This window comes from Balaenoptera musculus, chromosome 1 (genome assembly GCF_009873245.2).
Source record: "Balaenoptera musculus isolate JJ_BM4_2016_0621 chromosome 1, mBalMus1.pri.v3, whole genome shotgun sequence".
Lineage (NCBI taxonomy): Eukaryota > Metazoa > Chordata > Mammalia > Artiodactyla > Balaenopteridae > Balaenoptera > Balaenoptera musculus.
In genome coordinates, this window is record NC_045785.1 from 161,266,123 (window position 1) to 161,287,033 (window position 20,911).

The following is a 20,911-nucleotide window of genomic DNA, read 5'->3' on the forward strand; positions in this document are numbered from 1 at the left end:
AACCTAAGTGTCCATAAATAGAGGAATGATTAATTAAAGTATGGTACCTCAAAATAGTAGAAAACTCTGAAATCATTTAACTTAAAATCAGAGGAAGTTGGACTTCCCTGGAGGTCCAGGGGTTAAGACCCTGTGCTTCCACTGCAGCGGTCGCGGGTTCAATCCCTAGTCGGGGAACCAGCATCCCTCATGCTGTGTGGTGTGGCCAAAAAAAACCCACCAAAAAACAGAGGAAGTTTCTAATGTACTGATATAGAAGTGATTGCTGAGATACTTTAAGAAAGCAAAATACACAACAGAGCATATTGTAGCAATTTGGGGAAAATAAGAAGGGAACATAAGCATTTTTGCCTGTGTATTCCTAAAGTATCAATGAAGGACATGTAGAAAACTCACAGTCATGATCTGATGGAAGACAGGAAACCGAGGGACAGAGGTATTAGAGTTTCCAGTGCCTTTTGAACCTTTTAAATTAGAAGCCTATGAATGTATTAACTATGCAAAAATACTATTTAAATAAAATTTGATTGCTGAAAGTGTATATTATATCCAGAATGTATGAAGAACTCTGAAAATACGGTATTAAGAATCAAACGGGAATTCCCTGGTGGTCCAGTGATTAGGGCTCCATGCTTCCACTGCAGGGGGCACGGGTTTGATCCCTGGATGGGGAACTAGAATCCTCATGCTGCACTGCACAGCTGAAAAAAAGAAAAAGAAACAGCCCATTTAACAAATTGGCAAAAGATTCGAACAGATGATTCACCAATGATGTAAGAATATCAAATAAACCAATGAGAGGATATTCAACATAATTAGTCATTAGAAAAACGCAAATTAAAACCACAGATTTTCTAGTTGAAAATTTATTAGACTAAGCATACCACATGTTGGTGAGGCTGTGGGGCAACTTGAACTCTTATACACCGCTGATGGGAATATAAAATTGTATAACCACTTTGAAAAAACTGTTTGGCAGTTCCTTTCTTTCTTTTTTAAAAGACTTAATTTTTTAAAAGTCGTTTTAGGTTTACAACAAAATTGAGAGGAAGATACAGAGATTTCCGGCTTACTGCCCCCCCACATACATAGCCTCGTCCGCTATCAGTGTCCTCTAGCAGAGTGGTACATCTGTGACAGCTGATGAGCCTGCACCAACACGTCATAACCACCCAAAGTCCATAGTTTACATTAGAGTTCACTCTTGGTATTGTACCTTCTGTGGGTTTTGACAAATGTTTAGTGACATATCTACCATTATTATATTTTACAGAGTAGTTTCACTGCCCTAAAAATCCTCTGTGTTCTAGCAATTCATCCCTCTCCCCATCCCCACAACTGCTGGCAACCACTGATATTTTTATTGTCTTCATAGCTTTGCATTTTCCAGAATGTCATATATTGGGATCACACAGAATGTAACCTTTTCAGATTGGCTTCTTTCACTTGGTAATATGCATTCAGGTTCCTCCATGTCTTTTCGTGGTTTGATAGCTCATTCTTTTTGGTGCTGAATAATACTCCATTCTTTGGATGTACCAGTTTGTTTATTCATTTACCTACCGAAGAACGTCTTAGTTGATTCCAAGTTTTAGCAATTATGAATAAAGATTCTGTAAACATCTATGCAGATTTTTGTGTGGACATAAGTTTTCAACTCATTTGAGTAAAAACTAAGGAGCACGATTGTTGGATTTTATGGTAAGAGTATATTTAGTTTTGTAAGAAACTACCAAACTGTCTTCCATTTTGCATTCCCACTAGAAATGAATGAATTCTTGTTGTTCCACATCCTCACCAGCATTTGAAGTTGTCCGTGTTCCAGATTTTAGCAATTTAATAAGTGTGTAGTGATATCTCGTTTAATTTGCATTTCCCTGGTGGCATATAGTGTGGAGCATCTTTTCATATGCTTATTTGCTAATTGTATATCTTCTTTGGTGATATTTGGATTCTTTGATTTCTTAAAGCGTTAAACACACATTGACCGTATGACCCAGCCCTTCCACTACTTTAATCAAGAGAAATGAAAGCATATGTTTGTACAGAAGCCCACACACAGATGATCATATCAACTTTGTCGTAATAGCCAAAACCTGGAAATAACCCATAAGTCCACTAACAGGTGAATGGATAAACAAATGGTGATATATCCATAGAATAAGATGTGTCACAATAAAAAGTAATGAACCACTGATACATACACCAGTATGGACAAATCTTAGAATAATTATGCTGAATGAAAGAAGCCTGAAGAAAGAGTATATACTAGATGATTCCATTTATATAAAACTTTAGAAGATAGAAACTTTAATACAGAAAGCAACTTACTGATTGCTTGAGAAGTAGGAGTATAGAAATGGGAGGAAGCAAAGGAGGGATAGTAAAGTGGCACAAGGAAACTTTGGGGAGTGATTGATGTTCATTATCTTGACTGTAGTGATATGGATGTATATTTCGTGGCCTGAAAGCTTTGTTTAAATACCTTTGGTTCATCCTAGAATTTGAAAATAGAAATAAGAGAGGCCCTAAAGATAAGAGTATATTCAGTATTCATACTTCAAGACAGGAAATATGATTAAAAGTTTACACGGTGGAAAGTCTCATCTTTAATTCCTGTACAGATAGGCTCACTGGGTCACAGGGAAAATATCATGTTCTTTTGAGTAGAGTATTGAAACTGAACGTTGTTCTTAAGAGGAGACCTGGGATCCAGGTGCAGTTTTGTCAAAGGATGGTGAACAAATCCTCCTGCTTTGTAGGAAGGAATAATCTAGACTTATGTATCTTTCAGTCTTGCAAGGTTCTGTTCTTAAAAAGACAAAGGTAATTTACTTTGAAGAGAAAATTATTATTGCTAAGAACCCATTTTTAAATATAGTACTTAAAAGAATGAGAAGAATAAAGGGAGTAGTGAGATGAATGGTCTGACTTGAAGTTTTTATATAGGACAGTTATCAGTTTATATGATTTTTATAATTTATTCTAGATGTTCTTCTGCATTTTTTGAGGAAGAGAGATCAGCATTAAAACAGAAACGGCAGAAAATAAGGCTCTTACAACAAAGGAAAGTTGCGGATGTTTCACAGTTCAAAGATCTCCCAGACGAAATTCCTTTGCCCCTGGTTATTGGAACCAAAGTTACAGGTAGGTGAAGATAAGCTTATTACTATTTTGACTTGCAGTTTTTCACCAAGATAACGTTTATTAGACAAATGGCTTTTATATTTAGAAAGCTTAAACTATAATTCTGTAGCAATATTCTGTAGAGGTTACTGTTTCTTCATCTGTGAAGTCTGTTTTTTAAAGAAATTGGATAAAAGTGTACCTTTTCAAAGCAATGTCTGCCACAACATAAACTAAAGCAAACTGCCACAAAGATGAAATTTAAAATAAGTATAATGTTTAAATTTTAAACATTTTGAATTCTATTTTTGCTTCCACATCATTGATTTTCTTTTCTAACCATTTTTACCTGGTTAGTTCACAAACACCATTGTTCTTGTGATCTTTGGGTTTAGAAGTACTCCATTTCTAATGACTGAATAAAACTAAATTATTCAGTAGGTAGTTTGCTCGAAATTTTGTAAAGATGTAAATTCTGTCAATTTGTAGGTGGTGATTCTATGTGTTCACTTCAAGTTACAACACTGAGGGAAATTACCACCAAAACCTCAAGTTTAAGTTAATCCTTAATAATTTGGTGATCTAAAATTACAATTTATGTAATACAAGAAATAACAAGGTGTTAAGTGGGTAGGTAGGGTAGTAATAGTACTGGAAGTGTTTGAAAAATGGTTGGATTAATCAGAGAATATTTTCTGGAGGAAAGGGAACCTTGAATTACATATTTATATTATTATTTTCTGGATATAAAAGTGGTACATGTTTCCATTGTATTGTAAAAATGGGTAATGAAAGGAAAGGTAGATAATAAGGAAGAGACTATCATGCATATAAAATGCAGTTGGAAAAGAGAAGAATGCATTTAGTCATAACCTACCATGTATAGAAGTTATAGATGATATATATGGTCTCTCTCTTAACAAAATTAGTCTGGGAGTGGGGGTGGAGATAGAGTGAGGGAGAGAGAGCATTCCTGAAAAAATACATTAGTTCTAAAAACCCCATATAAATAAGTACAAAGTCTACAATATAACTACTAATCAGAGAAATGCTGGTGTGAATAGAGTGACACGTAGACCCAATTAGGGAATCCTTAAAAGTTAAGGGCTCCAGCATTTAAGGATTGGCAGTACTATTTGATAAGACTGAAAATTTTACAGTGTCAGTAAGTAGGTACTCATGTCACAATGCAGAATAGGTGGGACTGGATGTGTCAAGATATGAGAAAAGTTTGTAGGAATCAACTAACTACTAGAGCTTTTGAAAGTTTCTGTTTGGTTTAGAGGAGGTGTCAGCATACAATAAAAAATTATGAAACCTATGAAGAAACATAAAAACAGGTTCTGAAGTAAAGACCAAAAGCAGTCAATAGAAAATAGATGCTGGGATGACTCAGATACTGGAATTAGTTTTAAAATATCTGTTATAAAACATGTTCAAGAACTTAAATGTAAATATGGTCATAATTAATGGGGATATCACAGTAGATAAATGGAAATTACTTAGATAAAACAAATTTAAAATTGAAAAGTATAGTGTCTGAAAAGAAAAATCTGAATGGGCTTAAAAGCATATTGGAAACAGCAAAACCAAGGGTAAGTGAACTTCAGAATAAATCAATATAAATGATCCATTGTGAAAACATGGAGGAAAAAATGGAAAAAACATTAATAGAGCCTCAGAGACCTGTGGGACAATATTATGCAAATAACATACATGTAATTAGTGTCCTTAAAAGGAGAAGAAAGGCACAATGACATGTGGGAAAAAAAAAGACAAAAGATTTGATTTTTTTTTTCTTTCAGTTTTTTTGAGATATAGTTGACATACACACTGTAAAGTGTAGTTCATAATGATTTCACTTGCATCCATTACATTTCCCGACCTTGGAGAAGTGGCCTTTTGTAGGAGACCTACTGTGCTTCCCAGCAGCACACTTCCCTCTGGTCACCAGAGCTCTGTGCTCTAGGGGTGCCCCCCGTGTGGGCTGCCTGGGTCCTTCTGTTGTGGTGGCCTGACTGCTTGTGGGCAGGCTGGTAGGTGTGGCTGGCCCTCCTTCAGGTTGCTTGCTAGGCCCTGCCTCGTGGAAGTCCTCTGTCTGTGGGGGGGGCACAAGGTGGCTGGCTGCAGGCATGAGTGGGGGTTCCTGGGACTAGTGCTGGCCCACTGGTGGGCGGAGCTGGGCTCCCAGATCTAGTGCTGGTGGGTGGGCCAGTTCCTGGCATGGCTGTCTGTAGGGGCCCGGGATATCCCAGACCTGGTTATCAGCCCGCTGGTTAGTGGAGCTGGGTCCTGAGGCTGCTGCCTGAGGGGCCCAATATGTCTGGTGGCCTGCTGTCAGCCTGCTGGTTGGCAGGCCAGAGCCCCCGGTATTCCCTGGGCTAGTGTCCCATCACTGGTGGACAGGGGAAGTTCCTGGGGCGGCTAGCTGAGGGGCCCAAGGTGTCCCAGAGCTGGCATTAGCCTGCTGGTGGGCGGGACTAGGGCTCAGTGGGTCTTGGAGCTAGTGCTGGCCTGCCGGTCTGTGGGGTGCATCCAGACACAGCAGGCTGTAGGGCTGTGGTGGTCCTGGGGCTGCTGTCCACCCAGTGGTGGGTGCGACAGGGCACAGGGGATGAGATCCCTGCGCTGGTGCCGGCCCCCTTGTAGGCAGAGCTGCGTCCTGGGTTCTCTAGCCGCAGGGCCTGGTGTCCGCCCACTGGTGGGCAGGGCTGAGGCCCAGGGGGTCCCCAGGCTGGTACCCACCCACTGGTGGGTGAGCCCAGGCCCTGGGGCTAGTGCCGGCTCACTGGTGGGTGGAGCCAGTCCCAAAGTCTCTGGCTGCAGGGCCCTGGAACACCCTGAGTTAGTGCGTTGGTCTCTGGTGTGCAGGGCCAGGACCCAGTGGCGGGTGAGGCTGATCCTGGGGCTAATGCTGGCTCACTTGTGAGCAAAGCCAGGTCCCAGGGTCTCTGGTGCAGGGCCCTGGGGACCTGGGACTAGTGAGGCTCGTTGGTGTCAGTGGCCGGTCCTGGGCCCTCTGGTGGATAAGTCCAGGTCCTGAAGCGGCTGTGGGCTCAGGGGCTCCCAGCCGGCCAGCTGGTGGGTGGGGCTGTGTCCCCGCCCAGCCAGCTGCTTGGCCTGAGGTGTCCCATTACTGGTGCAGACAGGCTGGTGGGCGGGGCCGGGTCCCAGTCCTAATAAGCTAGAGGGAGGATTAAAAAATGGCGCTTGCCAGCACCAGTGTCCTCATGGTTGAACAAGCTCCCAGAAATGGCTGCCACAAGTGTCTCTTTCCGCCCGGTAAACTCCACTTGGCTCCTGCCTCTCAGGGAGGCTCTCCAAGATCAGCAGGTGGGTCTAACCGAGGCTCCTTTTGAATTACTGCTTCTGCTTTGCGTCCCAGAACTTGTAAGATTTTGTGTGCACCCTTTAAGAATGGAGTCTATTTCCCATAGCCCTCTGGCTCTCCCGAATGTAAGCCCTGCTGGCCTTCAAAGGCAGGTGTTCTGGTGTTTGTCGTCCTAGTGCAGGACTTCCAGTTTGGAGAGCCCCACGTGGGGTTCAGATCCCTTGCTCCTTGGGGAGAACTTCTACAATTGTTATTATCCTCCCCTTTGTGGAGGTATTGTTCTTGACTATACTGTGTCTCTGCCCCTCCTACCTGTCTGGTCGTGGTTCCTTTGTATCTTTAGTTGTAGAAGATCATTTTTGCTTATCTTCTGGTCTTTCTCATCAATAGTTGCTCTGTAAATAGTTGTAATTTTGGTGTGCCTATGGGAAGAGGTGAGCTCAAGGACTTCCTACTCCGCCATTTTGGCCACCTTCCCCAAACTCGATTTAAAAAAAAAAAAAAGTACAGATCCACAGTACTCTAAACCCCAAGCCATATAACCCACGCGTCAACAAAACCCATAATTAGACACAATACAGAAAAAATACAGAGCAAATCTTGAAAGCATTCATTAGAAAAACAACATTATATGAGGAACAGTGATACAAATAGCAGCTGACTTCTTACAGGAGAAGAACACTAGATGTTATGTCAAATGAACTTTTTAGATTGAAAGGGTATGATACCAGATGGAACCTTGACTACAGAGTAACAGCACCAGAAATGGTAAATATATGTGTAAAATGGAACTGTTGTGTTTCAAGTTTCTTAAATTTGTAGTGAGAGTATACAGTATTAACTGAAGTAGAGTGTAATAAGTAAAGAGTGAATATTATAATCCCTAGAATACTGAGGTTCAGAAACCTTAGTGTGCGTCAGATCACCTGGAGGGCTTTGAAAAGACAGATTACTGGCCCCCACTCCAGAGTTTCTGATTCAGAAGGTCAGGGGTAGGGCCTGAGAACTTGCATTTGAAGAAGTTTCCAAGTGGTGTTGGTGCTGCTGAAGTGGGGCCGTACTTTGAGAACTAGTAAAGGAATTACTTTTTAAAAAAAAGTAGATTTAAAAATCTTTTATTGAGGTAACATTGGTTTATAACATTATAAGTTTCATGTGTACATTATATTTCATCTTCTCTTTACATTACAGCATGCTTACCACCAAAAGTTTAGTTTCTGTCTCTCACCATACAGTTGATCCCCTTTACCCATTTCACCCTCCCCTGTCCCACCCCTTTCCCTCTGGTAATCACTACTCTGTTTTATGGCTGAGTAGTATTCCATTTACGGTAATCACTGCTCTTTTTTTACCGTGGAGTAGTATTCCAGTGCGTGTGTGTGTCTGTGTGTGTAGCATATCTTTATCCATTCATTCATTGATAGACACTTAGGTTGTTTTCATATCTTGGCTATTCTAAATAATGCTGCTATGAACATAGGGGTGCATATATCTTTTTGAATTAGTGTTTTTGTATTCTTTGGATGAATACACAGAAGTGGGATAGGTAGATCATGTGGTAGTTCTAGTTTTAATTTGGGGGGGAATCTCCACACTGTTTCTCATAGTAGCTGCACCAATTTACATTCCCACCAACAGTGTATGAGGGTTTCCTTTTCTCCCGTCCTTGCCAACCCTTGTTATTTCTTGCCTTTTTGATAATAGCCATTCTAACAGATGTGAGGTGATATCTCACTGTGGTTTTTTTTTAATTGAAGTATAGTTGATTTACAATATTGTGTTAGTTTCAGGTGTATAGGAAAGTAATTTAATTATACATATATTTTTTTCAGATTATTTTCCATTATAGGTTATTATAAGATATTGAATATAATTCCCTGTGCTGTGCAGTAAATCCTTGTTGCTTATCTATTTTATGTGTAGTTTTGTTAATCCCATACTCCTAATTTATACCCCCCACACCTCCCTTTCCCTTTTGGTAACTATAAGTTTGTTTTCTATGCCTATGAGTCTGTTTCTGTATGGTATATAGATTCATTTGAATTACTTTTTAGATTCCACATATGAGTAATATCATATAATATTTATCTTTCTCTGTCTGACTTACTTCAGTTACTGTGATATTCTCTATCCATGTTGTTGTAAATATTTTACTCTTTTTTATGGTTCAGTAATATTCCTGTGTGTGTGTGTGTGTGTGTGTGTGTTTTATACATATATATAAAATCTCACATCTTCTTAAAGTAATCATCTGTTGCTGGGCACTTGGGTTGTTTCCATGTCCTGGCTATTGTAAATAATGCTGTTATGAACATTGGGGTGCATGTATCTTTTCGAATTAGAGTTTTCATCTTTCCTGGATATATACCCAGGAGTGGGGTTGCTGGAACATATGATAACTCTATTTTTTGTTTTTAAAGGAACCTCTGGACTGTTTTCCATAGTGGCTACACCAATTTACATTCCCACCAATAGTGTATGAGGGTTCCCTTTTCTCCTCACCCTCTCCAGCATTTTTTATTGTAGACTTTTGATGATGGCCATTCTGACCCGTGTGAGATGATACCTCATTATAGTTTTGATTTGCATTTCTCTAATAATTAACAGTATTGAGCATCTTTTCATGTGCCTGTTGGCCACCTGGATGTCTTCCTTGGAGAAATGTCTATTTAGATCACCTGCCTATTTTTTTTAAATTATTTTTGGCTGCTTTGGGTCTTTGCTGCTGCACACGGACTTTCTCTAGTTGCGGCGAGTGGGGGTTACTCTTCGTTGCGGTGCGCAGGCTTCTCATTGTGGCTTCTCTTGTTGCGGAGCATGGGCTCTAGGCGTGCGGCCTTCAGTAGTTGTGGCATGCGGGCTCAGTAGTTGTGGCTCAAGGGTTCTAGAGTGCAGGCTTAGTAGTTGTGGCCCACGGGCCCAGCTGCTCCATGGCATGTGGGATCCTCCTGGACCAGGGCTCGAACCCATGTCCCCTGCATTGGCAGGAGGACTCTTAACCACTGCGCCAGGAAAGTCCCCTGCCTATTTTTTGATTGGGTTGTTTTGGGGTTTGTTTTGTTTTATTTTGATAGTGAGTCATTGTGGTTTTGATTTGCATTTCCCTAACAATTAGTGATGAATATATTTTCATGTGCCTGTTGGCCATCTATATGTCTTCTTTAGAAAATCACCTATTCAGCTCTGCTGCCCATTTTTTAATTGGGTTGTGTGTCTTTTTGTTGTTGAGTTGTATGAGTTCTTTATATATTTGGGATATTAGCCAATTAATGGATATATGATTTGCAAATATCTTCTCCCATTTGGTATGTTGTTTTTTCATTTTGCTGATGGTTTCCTTTGCTGTGCAGAAACTTTTTAGTTTTATATAATCCCATTTGTTCAGTTTTGCTTTTGTTTCCCTTGCCTGAGGAGACATATCCAGAAAGATATTGCTAAGATCATTGTTACAGAGCATACTGCATATGTTTATTTCTAGGAGTTTTGTTGTTTGAGGTCTTGCTTTCAAGTCTTTAGTCCATTTTGAGTTGATTTTTGTATACGATGTGAGGTAGTGGTCTAGTTTCTTCTTTTGCGTTTGGCTGTCCAGTTGAAGGAATTACTTTTAAAAAAGTGTTAAGAGGTATACCTAAAAAGCCAATAGAGGAATTAAATTTGACAAACTAACAAATACTCAATTAAGTGAAAAGATGACAGGAAAGAAAGAACAGAGGAGTAGAAAATAAATAGCAAGATGGTAGACTTATATCTAGCCCTTTTAAAATTACATTAAATGTCAGTGAACTAAACACTACACTGTAGAGCTTATCAGACTGGATTTATTTATTTTTTTAAAAAAAAGGAAGTCAAACTCAACTACAGTTGACCATTGAACAACATGGGTTTGACGGGTTTGAATTGTGTGAGTCCATTTATATGTGGATTTTTTTTTTCAATAAACACACTGGAAATTTTTTTGGAAATTTGTGACAACTTGAAAGAACTTGCAGATGAATTGCTTAGCCTTGAAATACTGAAAAAATTTTTAAAGTTAGATATGTCATGAATGCATAAGATATATGTAGACATAGTCTATTTTATCATTTACTACCATATTTTATGGTAGTAAAATTTATCAAACCTTACTTCCACAAACACAGTCCATACATTTGCCATTGAGAGAAATGCAAGCAAACATAAAGATGCCGTATTGAATCATAGCTTCATAAAATTAACTGTAGTATACACTGTACTACTGTAAAAATTTTGTAGCAACCTCCCATTGCTGTTGCAGTGAGCTCAAGTGTTGTGAGTATGTGCTAAAAATGCTGTGTGACAGTAATCATTTCCATGTGATCAGTTCATCTCCAGTAAATTGCGTATCATTGTAAAAAGTGATCTCTTGCAGTTCTCAAGTATTTTTCATTGTGTTTAGTGGAAGACCATAAACCATGGGGCCCATATGAAGTGCCATAGTGATGCTGGAATTGCTCCTAAGAAGCAGAGAAAAGTCATGACATTACAAGAAAAAGTTGAATTGCTTGATATGTACTGTAGATTGAGGTCTTCAGCTATGATTGCCCACTATTTCAAGATAAATAAATGAATACAGTGTAAGGACCATTGTAAAGAAAAAAGAAAAGGAAATTGGTGAAGCTATAGCTGCAGCTATGCCAGCAGGCATGAATACCTAGCACTTTTTTGAAATATCTTTTTATCTCATAATGAAAATACAGCTTTTATGTGGGTGCAGGATTGATATAAGAAAGGCATACCTATGGACTCCAATATGATTTGAGAAAAGCAAAGTCATTTATATGACGACAAAGCAAAAGGGAGTGAAGGACCTAAAGCTGGATAATTTAATGCCAGCAAAGGATGGTTTGATAATTTTAAAAAGAGGTTTGGCAGCCGGCTGGGCGCTGAGGGGTCCTGCAGACTGAAGGCTTAAATCCAAGGTCATGACAAAACATCTGAAGTTCATTGCCAGGACTGTGATGGTACAGGAAGGGAACGTGGAAGGTGCATACAGGACCCTAAACAGAATCCTTACCATGGATGGGCTCATTGAGGACATAAAGCGACGGCGATACTACGAGAAGCCTTGCCGCCGGCGACAGAGGGAAAGCTCTGAAACCTGCCGGCGAATCTACAACATGGAAATGGCTCGCAAGATCAACTTCTTGATGCGAAAGAATCGGGCGGATCCATGGCAGGGCTGCTGAGGCCTGTGGATAGGAGGCCCCATGTGAAAATCCTTATCCAGCTGTCTCCACTTCTTTTCTTTCTCCCACCCCATTTTCTCTTACCTTTCTTACAATAAACTCAATCACGTATATGCAAGAAGGCCTGCGTATATAGAAGCAATCCCACTAGTCAGCAATGGACACTTTCTTGTATTACGTCAAAGAGAAACCGAGTCCAAAAGTAGTCTGGGAGTAGAATGGTGGTTGCCAAGGGCTGGTGTTGGGAGGAGGGGAATGGGAAATTATTGTTTAATGAGAGCAGAGTTTCAGTTTGGGAAGATGAAAAAGTTCTGGAGGCGGATAGTGGTGATACTTGCACAACAACGTGAATGTACTTAATGCCACTGAACTGTACACTTAAATGATTAAAATGATTAAAAAAAAAAGAGGTTTGGCTTAAAAAATGTCAGGATGACAGAAGAAGCAGCTTCTGCCAACCAAGAGGCAGCAGACAGCTTCCCAGATGCCATTAAGAAAGTCATGGAGGAGAAAGGATATCTACCTGAACAGGTTTTTAATGCAGACATAAGTGCCCTATTCTGGTAAAACAAAAAACAAAACAAAACAAAAAAGCGTTGTTAGTAAGGAAGAAAAGCAAGCACTAGGATTTAAAGCAGAAAGGGTGGACTTCCCTGGTGGAGCAGCGGTTAAGAACCTGCCTGCCAATGCAGGGCACACAGGTTTGATCCCTGGTCCGGGAAGATCCCACATGCCACGGAGCAGCTAAGCCCATGTGCCACAACTACTGAGCCTGCGCTCTAGAGCCCACGAGCCACAACCATGGAGCCCACGTGCTGCAACTCGTGAAGCCCGCACACCTAGAGCCCGTGCTCCACAACAAGAGAAGCCACCGCAGTGAGAAGCCCATGCACCACAATGAAGAATGGCCCCCGCTTGCTGCAACTAGAGAAAGCCCTTGTGCAGCAACAAAGACCCAACGCAGCCAAAAATTTAAAAAATAAAAAAATAAAACAGAAAGAGATAGGCTAACTACTGTTTTGCAAATGCAGTAAGGTTTATGATCAAGACTGCCCTTACGTATAAAGCTGCTAACCATAAACAACAAGGTCCTACTGTATAGCACAGGGAACTGTATTCAATATCCTGTGATAAACCAAATGGAAAAGAATATATATTAAAAAAAAAAGAATGTCTATGTGTGTATAACTGAGTCACTTTGCTGTACAGCAGAGATTGGCACAACATTGTAAATCAAGTATACTTCAATAAAAAATTAAATTAAATTAAAAAAAAAAAGCTGCTAACCTTGGACCCTTGAAGGGAAAAAATAAACACCAGCTGCCCGTCTTTTGGTTGTACAGCAAGAAGGCCTGGGCAACAAAAATTCTTTTTCTGGATCAGTTCCATTGATGGTTTGTCCCTGAAGTCCGGAAGTACCTTGGCAATAAGGAACTGCCTTTTAAAGTTCTTTTGATATTGGACAATGTCCCTGGCTACCCAGAACCCCATGAGTTTGACTCCAAAGGCATTGAAGTGGTCTACTTACCCCCAGACAAAACATCTATAATTCAGCCTGTAGCCTTAAGTACCTTTAAAGCTCATTACACATGGTACTCTATGGAAAGGATTGTCAATGCTATGGAAGAGAACTCTAATAGAGAAAACATCATGAAAATCTGGAAGGATTCTATCACTGAAGATGTCACTGTTGTTATAGGAAAAGCCTGAAAGAGCCAGTCAAGGAAAGAGATTATAGAGATGGAGGGGAAAAAAAGAAAAAGAGGTAGGGGGTGAAGGGCTTCAAGACACGGATAATTTCAAGAGCTAATGGACACCACACCAGAGGAATTAACAACACAACTTGATGGAGATGAGTGCTTCTGAATCAGTGCCAGCCAATAAAGAAGCAGACATAGAAGATGCAGTGTCAGAAAACAAATTGACATTAGACAGTCAGGGAGAAGACTTTCAATTTTCAAGACTGCTTTTGGTTTTTTTTATAGCATAGACCCTTCTATGATAGGGTCACTGAAACTAAAGCAAATAGTGGAAGAAGGATTGGTACCATATAGAAACATTTTTAGAGAAATGAAAAAGCAAAAAGTCAAGTAGAAATTATGATGTATTTCCATAAATTCACAGTAAGTGTGCCTGACTGTCTTCCCTCCCCTTCCACCTCCTCCACCTCCTCCACCTCTGCCACCCCTGAGACAGCAAGAGCAACTTCTCTTCCTTCTTCTCCTCAGCCTACTCAACATGAAGATAGTGAGGATGAAGACCTTTATGATGATTCATTTCCACTTAGTGATAGTAAATAATCATCATTCCATACAGTTAATAAACTTATCTATTGTGTAGGTGTGTGAGTGTCTTCATGTGAAAATCTAATCACTGCATGGCAAGAACTGTATGAGATGTATTTGTGTCGTCATCATCATGACCTAAGTATTCATCATGTGGAATATTGTGTGCAGGACTTGTATTGAATCAGTCTCCCAAGGCAATAGAAACAAAAGCAAAAATAAGCAAATGGGACCTCATCAAACTTACAAGCTTTTATACAGCAAAGGAAACCATAAACAAAACAAAAAGACAACCTACAGAATGGGAGAAAATATTTGCAAATGATGCGACCTACAAGGGCTTAATTTCCAAAATATTCAAACAGCCCATACAACTCAACAACAAAAAAACAGACAACCCAGTAGAAAAATGGGCAGAAGACCTAAATAGACATTTCTCCAAAGAAGACATCCAGATGGCCAACAGGCACATCAAAAGATGCTCAACATTGCTAATTATTAGAGAAATGCAAATCAGAAGTACAATGAGGTACCACCTCACGCTGGTCAGAATGGCCATCATTAAAAAATCTACAAATAACAAATGCTGTAGAGGGTGTGGAGAAAAGGGAACCTTCCTACACTGTTGGTGGGAGTGTAAGTTGGTGCAGCCACTATGGAAAACAGTATGGAGGTTCCTCAGAAAACTAAAAGTAGAGTTGCCATATGATCCAACAGTCCCACTCCAGGGCATATATCTGGACAAAACTATAATTCAAAAAGATACATGCACCCCTATGTTCATAGCAGCACTATTCACAATAGCCAAGGAAACAACCTAAATGTCCATCGACAGATGAATGGATAAAGAAGATGTGGTACATATATACAATGGACTACTACACAGCAATAAAAAAGAATGAAATAATGCCATTTGCAGCAACATGGATGGACTTAGAGATTACCATACTAAGTGAGGGAAGTCAGAAAGAGAAAGACAAATACCATATGATGTCACTTATATGTGGAATCTAAAGTATGACACAAATGAACCTATCTACAAAACAGTAACAGACTCACAGACATAGAGATCAGACTTGTGGTTGCCAAGGGGATGGGATTGGGGGAAGGATGGATTGGGAATTTGGGATTAGCAGATGCAAACTATTACATGTAGAGTGGATAAACAACAAGGTCCTACTGTATAGCACTAGGAACTATATTCAATATCTGTTATAAACCATAATGGAAAAGAATATAAAAAAGAATGTATATAGGGCTTCCCTGATGGCGCAGTGGTTGAGAGTCTGCCTGCCAGTGCAGGGGACACGGGTTCGAGCCCTGGTCTGGGAAGATCCCACATGCCACAGAGCAACTGGGCCTGTGAGCCACAACTACTGAGCCTGCACGTCTGGAGCCTATGCTCCGCAACAAGAGAGGCCACGATAGTGAGAGGCCTGCACACCGCGATGAAGAGTGGCCCCTGCTTGCCGCAACTAGAAGAAGCCCTCACACAGAAACGAAGACCCAACACAGCCAAAAAAATAAATAAATAATAATTAAAGGTGCTAATAATTTAAAAAAAAAAAAAAGAATGTATATATATGTATAACTGAATCACTTTCCTGTACAGTAGAAACTAACACAACATTGTAAATCAACTATACGTCAATTAAAAAAAAAAAAAAGACTTGTATTGAAGGAAGACCCTGAGCTCACCTCCTCTCGTGGGCACACCAGAATTACAACTATTTACAGAACAACTGTTGATGAGAAAGACTGGAATCTACCAGAAGGAATCAGTGAGATGGGTAAGAGGGGTGGAGTTCCTTTATAATCATTATACATACCCCAAGGCTGGGCAACCCACAAATGAGAATAATTACGATTATAGGGGTTCTCCCCATGGAGCAAGGACAACCAATGGAACACTGAAGAAACCAAAGAAGAAATCAAAGGATACCTGGAGACAAGTGAAAACAAAAATATAACAATCCAAAATCTATGGGTTGTAGCAAAAGCAGTTCTAAGAGAGAAGTTTATAGTGATGCTAACCAACCTCAGGAAACAAGAAAAATCTCAAATAAACAACCTAACCTTACACCTAAAGGAACTCAAAAAGAACAAACAAAATCCAAAGTTATCAGAAGGAAAGAAATCATAAAGACCAGAGCAGAAATAAATGGAATAGAGACTTAAAAAAGAAAATATTAATGAAACTAAGAGCTGGTTCTTTGAAAAGATAAACAAAATTGATAAACCTTTAGTCAGACTCCCCCAGAAAAAAAGAGGGCCAGAAAGAAGGAGAAGTCAGAACTGACACTGGAGGATCATAAAAGAATACTACAAACAACTATATGCCAAAAAAATGGACAACCTAGAAAAAAATGGACAAATTCCTAGAACTGTACAATCTCCCAAGACCAAACCAGGAAGAAATAGGAAATATGAACAGACCAGTTACCAGTGATGAAATTGAGTCCGTAATTTAAAGCAAAACAAAACAAAAAAAACCCCAACCTCCCAACAAACAAAAGTTCAGGACTAGATGACTTTATATGTGAATTCTGCCAAACATTTAGAGAAGAGTTAACACCTATCCTTCTCAAACTATTCCAAAAAATTGCAGAGAAAAGAAGACTTCCAGACTCATTCTACAAGGCCACCATCACCCAGATACCAAAACCAGACAAAGATACCACAAAAATAGAAAATTACAGGCCAATATCACTAATGAACATAGATGTAAAAATCCTCAACAAAATATTAACAATCAAATCTAACTACATTAAAAGGATAATACATCATAATCAAGTGGGATTTATCCCAGTTGATGCAAGGACAGTTCAATAACCACAAATTAATCAATGTGATACACCACATTAATAAATTAAAGAATAAAAAATCATACAGTCATCTACATAGATGCAGAAAAAGCTTTTGACAAAATTCAACATTCATTTATGATAAAAACTCTTCACAAAGTGGGTATAGAGGGAACATACCTCAACATAATAAAGACCGTATATGATAAGCTCACAACTAACATCATATTCAACAATGGAAAGCTGAAAGCATTTTCTCTAAGATCAGGGACAAGACAAAGATGCCCACTCTCGCCACTTTTATTCAACATAATATTGGAAGTCCTGGCCACAGCAATCAGACAAGAAAAAGAAATAATATAACCCAAATTGGAAAGGAAGAAGTAAAACTGTTGCTGTGTCACTGTCTACAGATGACATGATACAATACATAGAAAATCCTGAAGACACCACCAAAAAACTACTAGAGCTCATCAATGAATTCAGTAAAGTTACAAGATACAAAATTAACATACAGAAATCTCTTGCATTTCTATACATTGACACTGAACTATCAGAAAGAGAAATTAATGAAACAATCCCATTTACAATTGTATCAAAAAGAATAAAATACCTAGGAATAAATCTAACCTAGGAGGTAAAAGACATGTACTCCAAAAACTATAAGACGCTGATGAAAGAAATCGAAGATGAGACAAACAGATGGAAAGATATACCATGTTCTTGGATTGGAAGAATTAATATTGTTAAAATGACCATACTACCCAAGATAATATACAGATTCAATCCATCCCTATCAAAATACCAATGGCATTTTTCACAGAACTAGAACAAATCATTTTAAAATTTGTATGGAAACACAAAAGACCCTGAATAGCCAAAACAATCTTGAGAAAGAAGAACAGAACAGAGGTATCACACTCCTGATTTCAGAGTATACTACAAAGCTACAGTAATCACAGCAGTATGATACTGGCAAAAAAACAGACACATAGATTAATGGAACAGACTAGAGAGCCCAGAAATAAACTGACACACTTATGGTCGATTAATCTACAACAAAGGAGGCAAGAATATACAGTGGAGAAAAGACTGTTTCTTCAATAAGTGAGTTTCTTCAATAAGTGGTGCTGGGAAAACTGGACAGCTACATGTAAAAGAATGAAATTAGAACATTTTCTCACACCACATACAGAAATAAACTCAAAATGGTTTAAAGACTTAAATGTAAGACCGGAAACCAAAAAACTCCTAGAAGAAAACATAGGCAGGGACTTCCCTGGTGGTCTAGTGGTTAGGACTCCCTGCTTCCAGTGCAGGCGGTTCGGGTTTGATCTCGGGTCACAGAACTAGGATCCCACATGCCGCGCAGCCAAAAAGTCGAGACCCCGGGCTTCCCTGGTGGTGCAGTGGGTAAGAATCTGCCTGTCAATGCAGGGGACACGGGTTCGAGCCCTGGTCTGGGAAGATCCCACATGCCACGGAGCAACTAAGCCCGTGAGCCACAACTACTGAGCCTGCGCGTCTGGAGCCTGTGCTCCGCAATGGGAGAGGCCGCAACAGTGAGAGGCCCGCGCACCACGATGAATAGTGGCCCCCACTCACCGCAACTGGAGAAAGCCCTCGCACAGAAACGAAGACCCAACACAGCCAAAAATAAATAAATTTATTAAAAAAAAAAAAAAGTCGAGATCCCTTGACTTCTGTAACTATCCAAAAATAAATAAATAAATAATTTTAAAAATGAAGTTTTAAATAAATTAAACTACTTTTTTAAAAAATAGATTCCTCATGCGCTATTTTTTTTTTTTCTAATTTTTATTTATTTATTTATTTACTTATGGCTGTGTTGGGTCTTCGTTTCTGTGCGAGGGCTTTCTCTAGTTGCAGCAAGCGGGGGCTACTCTTCATCGCGGTGCACGGGCCTCTCATTATCGCAGCCTCTCTTGTTGTGGAGCACAGGCTCCAGACGCGCAGGCTCAGTAATTGTGGCTCACGGGCCTAGTTGCTCCGTGACATGTGGGATCTTCCCAGAGCAGGGCTCGAACCCGTGTCCCCTGCATTGGCAGGCAGATTCTCAACCATTGCACCACCAGGGAAGCCCCAAATTAAACTACTTTTAAAAAAAAGAAAACATAGGCAGGACACAATTTGTTATAAATCATAGCCATATTTCTTTGGATCTGTCTCCTAAGGCAAAGGAAGCAAGCAAAAATAAACAAATGAGACCTAATTAAACTTAAAAGCTTTTGCACAACAAAGGAAACCATTGGCAAAATGAAAAGACAACCTACTGAATGGGAGAAAATATTTTCAAATGATATGACTGATAAGGGGTTAATATCCAAAATATATAAATAGTTCATACAACTCAATATTGAAAAAACTACCTGATTAGAAAAAATGGGCAATGCTTCCCTGGTGGCGCAGTGGTTGAGAATCTGCCTGCCAATGCAGGGGACACGGATTCGAGCCCTGGTCTGGGAGGATCCCACATGCCGCGGAGCAACTAGGCCCATGAGCCACAATTACTGAGCCTGCGCGTCTGGAGCCTGTGCTCCGCAACAAGAGAGGCCGCGATAATGAGAGGCCCGCGCACCGCGATGAAGAGTGGCCCTCACTTGCCGCAACTAGAGAAAGCCCTCGCACAGAAACGAAGACCCAACACAGCCATAAATAAACCCAAAGTTTTTTGTTTTTTTTTTAACATCTTTATTGGAGTATAATTGCTTTACAATGGTGTGTTAGTTTCTGCTTTATAACAAAGTGAATCAGTTATACATATACATATGTTCCCATATCTCTTCCCTCTTGCATCTCCCTCCCTCCCACCCTCCCTATCCCACTCCTCTAGGTGGTCACAAAGCACCAAGCTGATCTCCCTGTACTATGCGGCTGCTTCCCACTAGCTATCTATTTTACATTTGGTAGTGTATATATGTCCATGCCACTCTCTTACCCTGTCACATCTTACCCCTCCCCCTCCCCATATCCTCAAGTCCATTCTCTGGTAGGTCTGTGTCTTTATTCCCGTCTTGCCACTAGGTTCTTCATGACCTTTTTTTTTTTTCCTTAGATTCCATATATATGTGTTAGCATACTGTATTTGTTTTTCTTTTTCTGACTTACTTCACTCTGTATGACAGACTCTAACTCCATCCACCTCACTACAAATACCTCCATTTCATTTATTTTTATGGCTGAGTAATATTCCATTGTATATATGTGCCACATCTTCTTTATCCATTCATCTGATAATAGACACTTAGGTTGCTTCCATGTCCTGGCTATTGTAAATAGAGCTGCAATGAACATTTTGGTACATGACTCTTTTTGAATTATGGTTTTCTCAGGGTATATGCCCATTAGTGGGATTGCTGGGTCGTATGGTAGTTCTATTTGTAGTTTTTTAAGGAACCTCCATACTGTTCTCCATAGTGGCTGTATCAATTTACATTCCCACCAACAGTGCAAGAGGGTTCCCTTTTCTCCACACCCTCTCCAGCATTTATTGTTTCTAGATTTTTTGATGATGGCCATTCTGACTGGTGTGAGATGATATCTCATTGTAGTTTTGATTTGCATGTCTCTAATGATTAATGATGTTGAGCATTCTTTCATGTGTCTGTTGGCAATCTGTATATCTTCTTTGGAGAAATCTCTATTTAGGTCTTCTGCCCATTTTTGGATTGGGTTGTTTGTTTTTTTGTTATTGAGCTGCATGAGCTGCTTGTAAATCTTGGAGATTAATCCTTTGTCAGTTGCTTCATTTGCAAATATTTTCTCCCACTCTGAGGGTTGTCTTTTGGTCTTGTGTATGGTTTCCTTTGCTGTGCAAAAGCTTTTAAGTTTCATTAGGTCCCATTTGTTTATTTGTGTTTTTATTTCCATTTCTCTAGGAGCTGGGTCAAAAAGGATCTTGCTGTGATTTATGTCATAGAGTGTTCTGCCTATGTTTTCCTCTAACAGTTTGATAGTGTCTGGCCTTACACTTAGGTCTTTAATCCATTTTGAGTTTATTTTTGTGTATGGTGTCAGGGAGTGTTCTAATTTCATACTTTTACATGTACCTGTCCAATTTTCCCAGCACCACTTATTGAAGAGGCTGTCTTTTCTCCACTGTATATGCTTGCCTCCTTTATCAAAGATAAGGTGACCATA

At 39.8% G+C, this 20,911-nt stretch overlaps 2 protein-coding genes across 5 annotated transcripts in view; both read left to right on the plus strand.

The window, feature by feature from the left end:
• Positions 1 to 20,911, plus strand: part of LIN9 (lin-9 DREAM MuvB core complex component) — a 102,947-nt gene that overhangs the window by 23,999 nt on the left and 58,037 nt on the right. For all 4 annotated transcript variants that reach the window (XM_036843695.1, XM_036843772.1, XM_036843932.1 and 1 more), the window contains one exon: positions 2,990 to 3,147. In XM_036843695.1, coding sequence (XP_036699590.1) covers positions 2,990 to 3,147 — 158 coding nt within the window. The remainder of the gene's footprint in view (positions 1 to 2,989; positions 3,148 to 20,911) is intronic.
• LOC118890762 (28S ribosomal protein S21, mitochondrial-like) lies at positions 11,371 to 11,819 on the plus strand. The gene has a single exon (XM_036844062.1). The coding sequence runs from the start codon at positions 11,398 to 11,400 to the stop codon at positions 11,659 to 11,661; it is 264 nt and encodes an 87-aa protein (XP_036699957.1). The 5' UTR covers positions 11,371 to 11,397; the 3' UTR covers positions 11,662 to 11,819.

Bases quoted from the DNA above. Each gene is read 5' to 3' on its own strand.
- LOC118890762 (XM_036844062.1), top strand. From the start codon at position 11,398: ATGACAAAACATCTGAAGTTCATTGCCAGGACTGTGATGGTACAGGAA.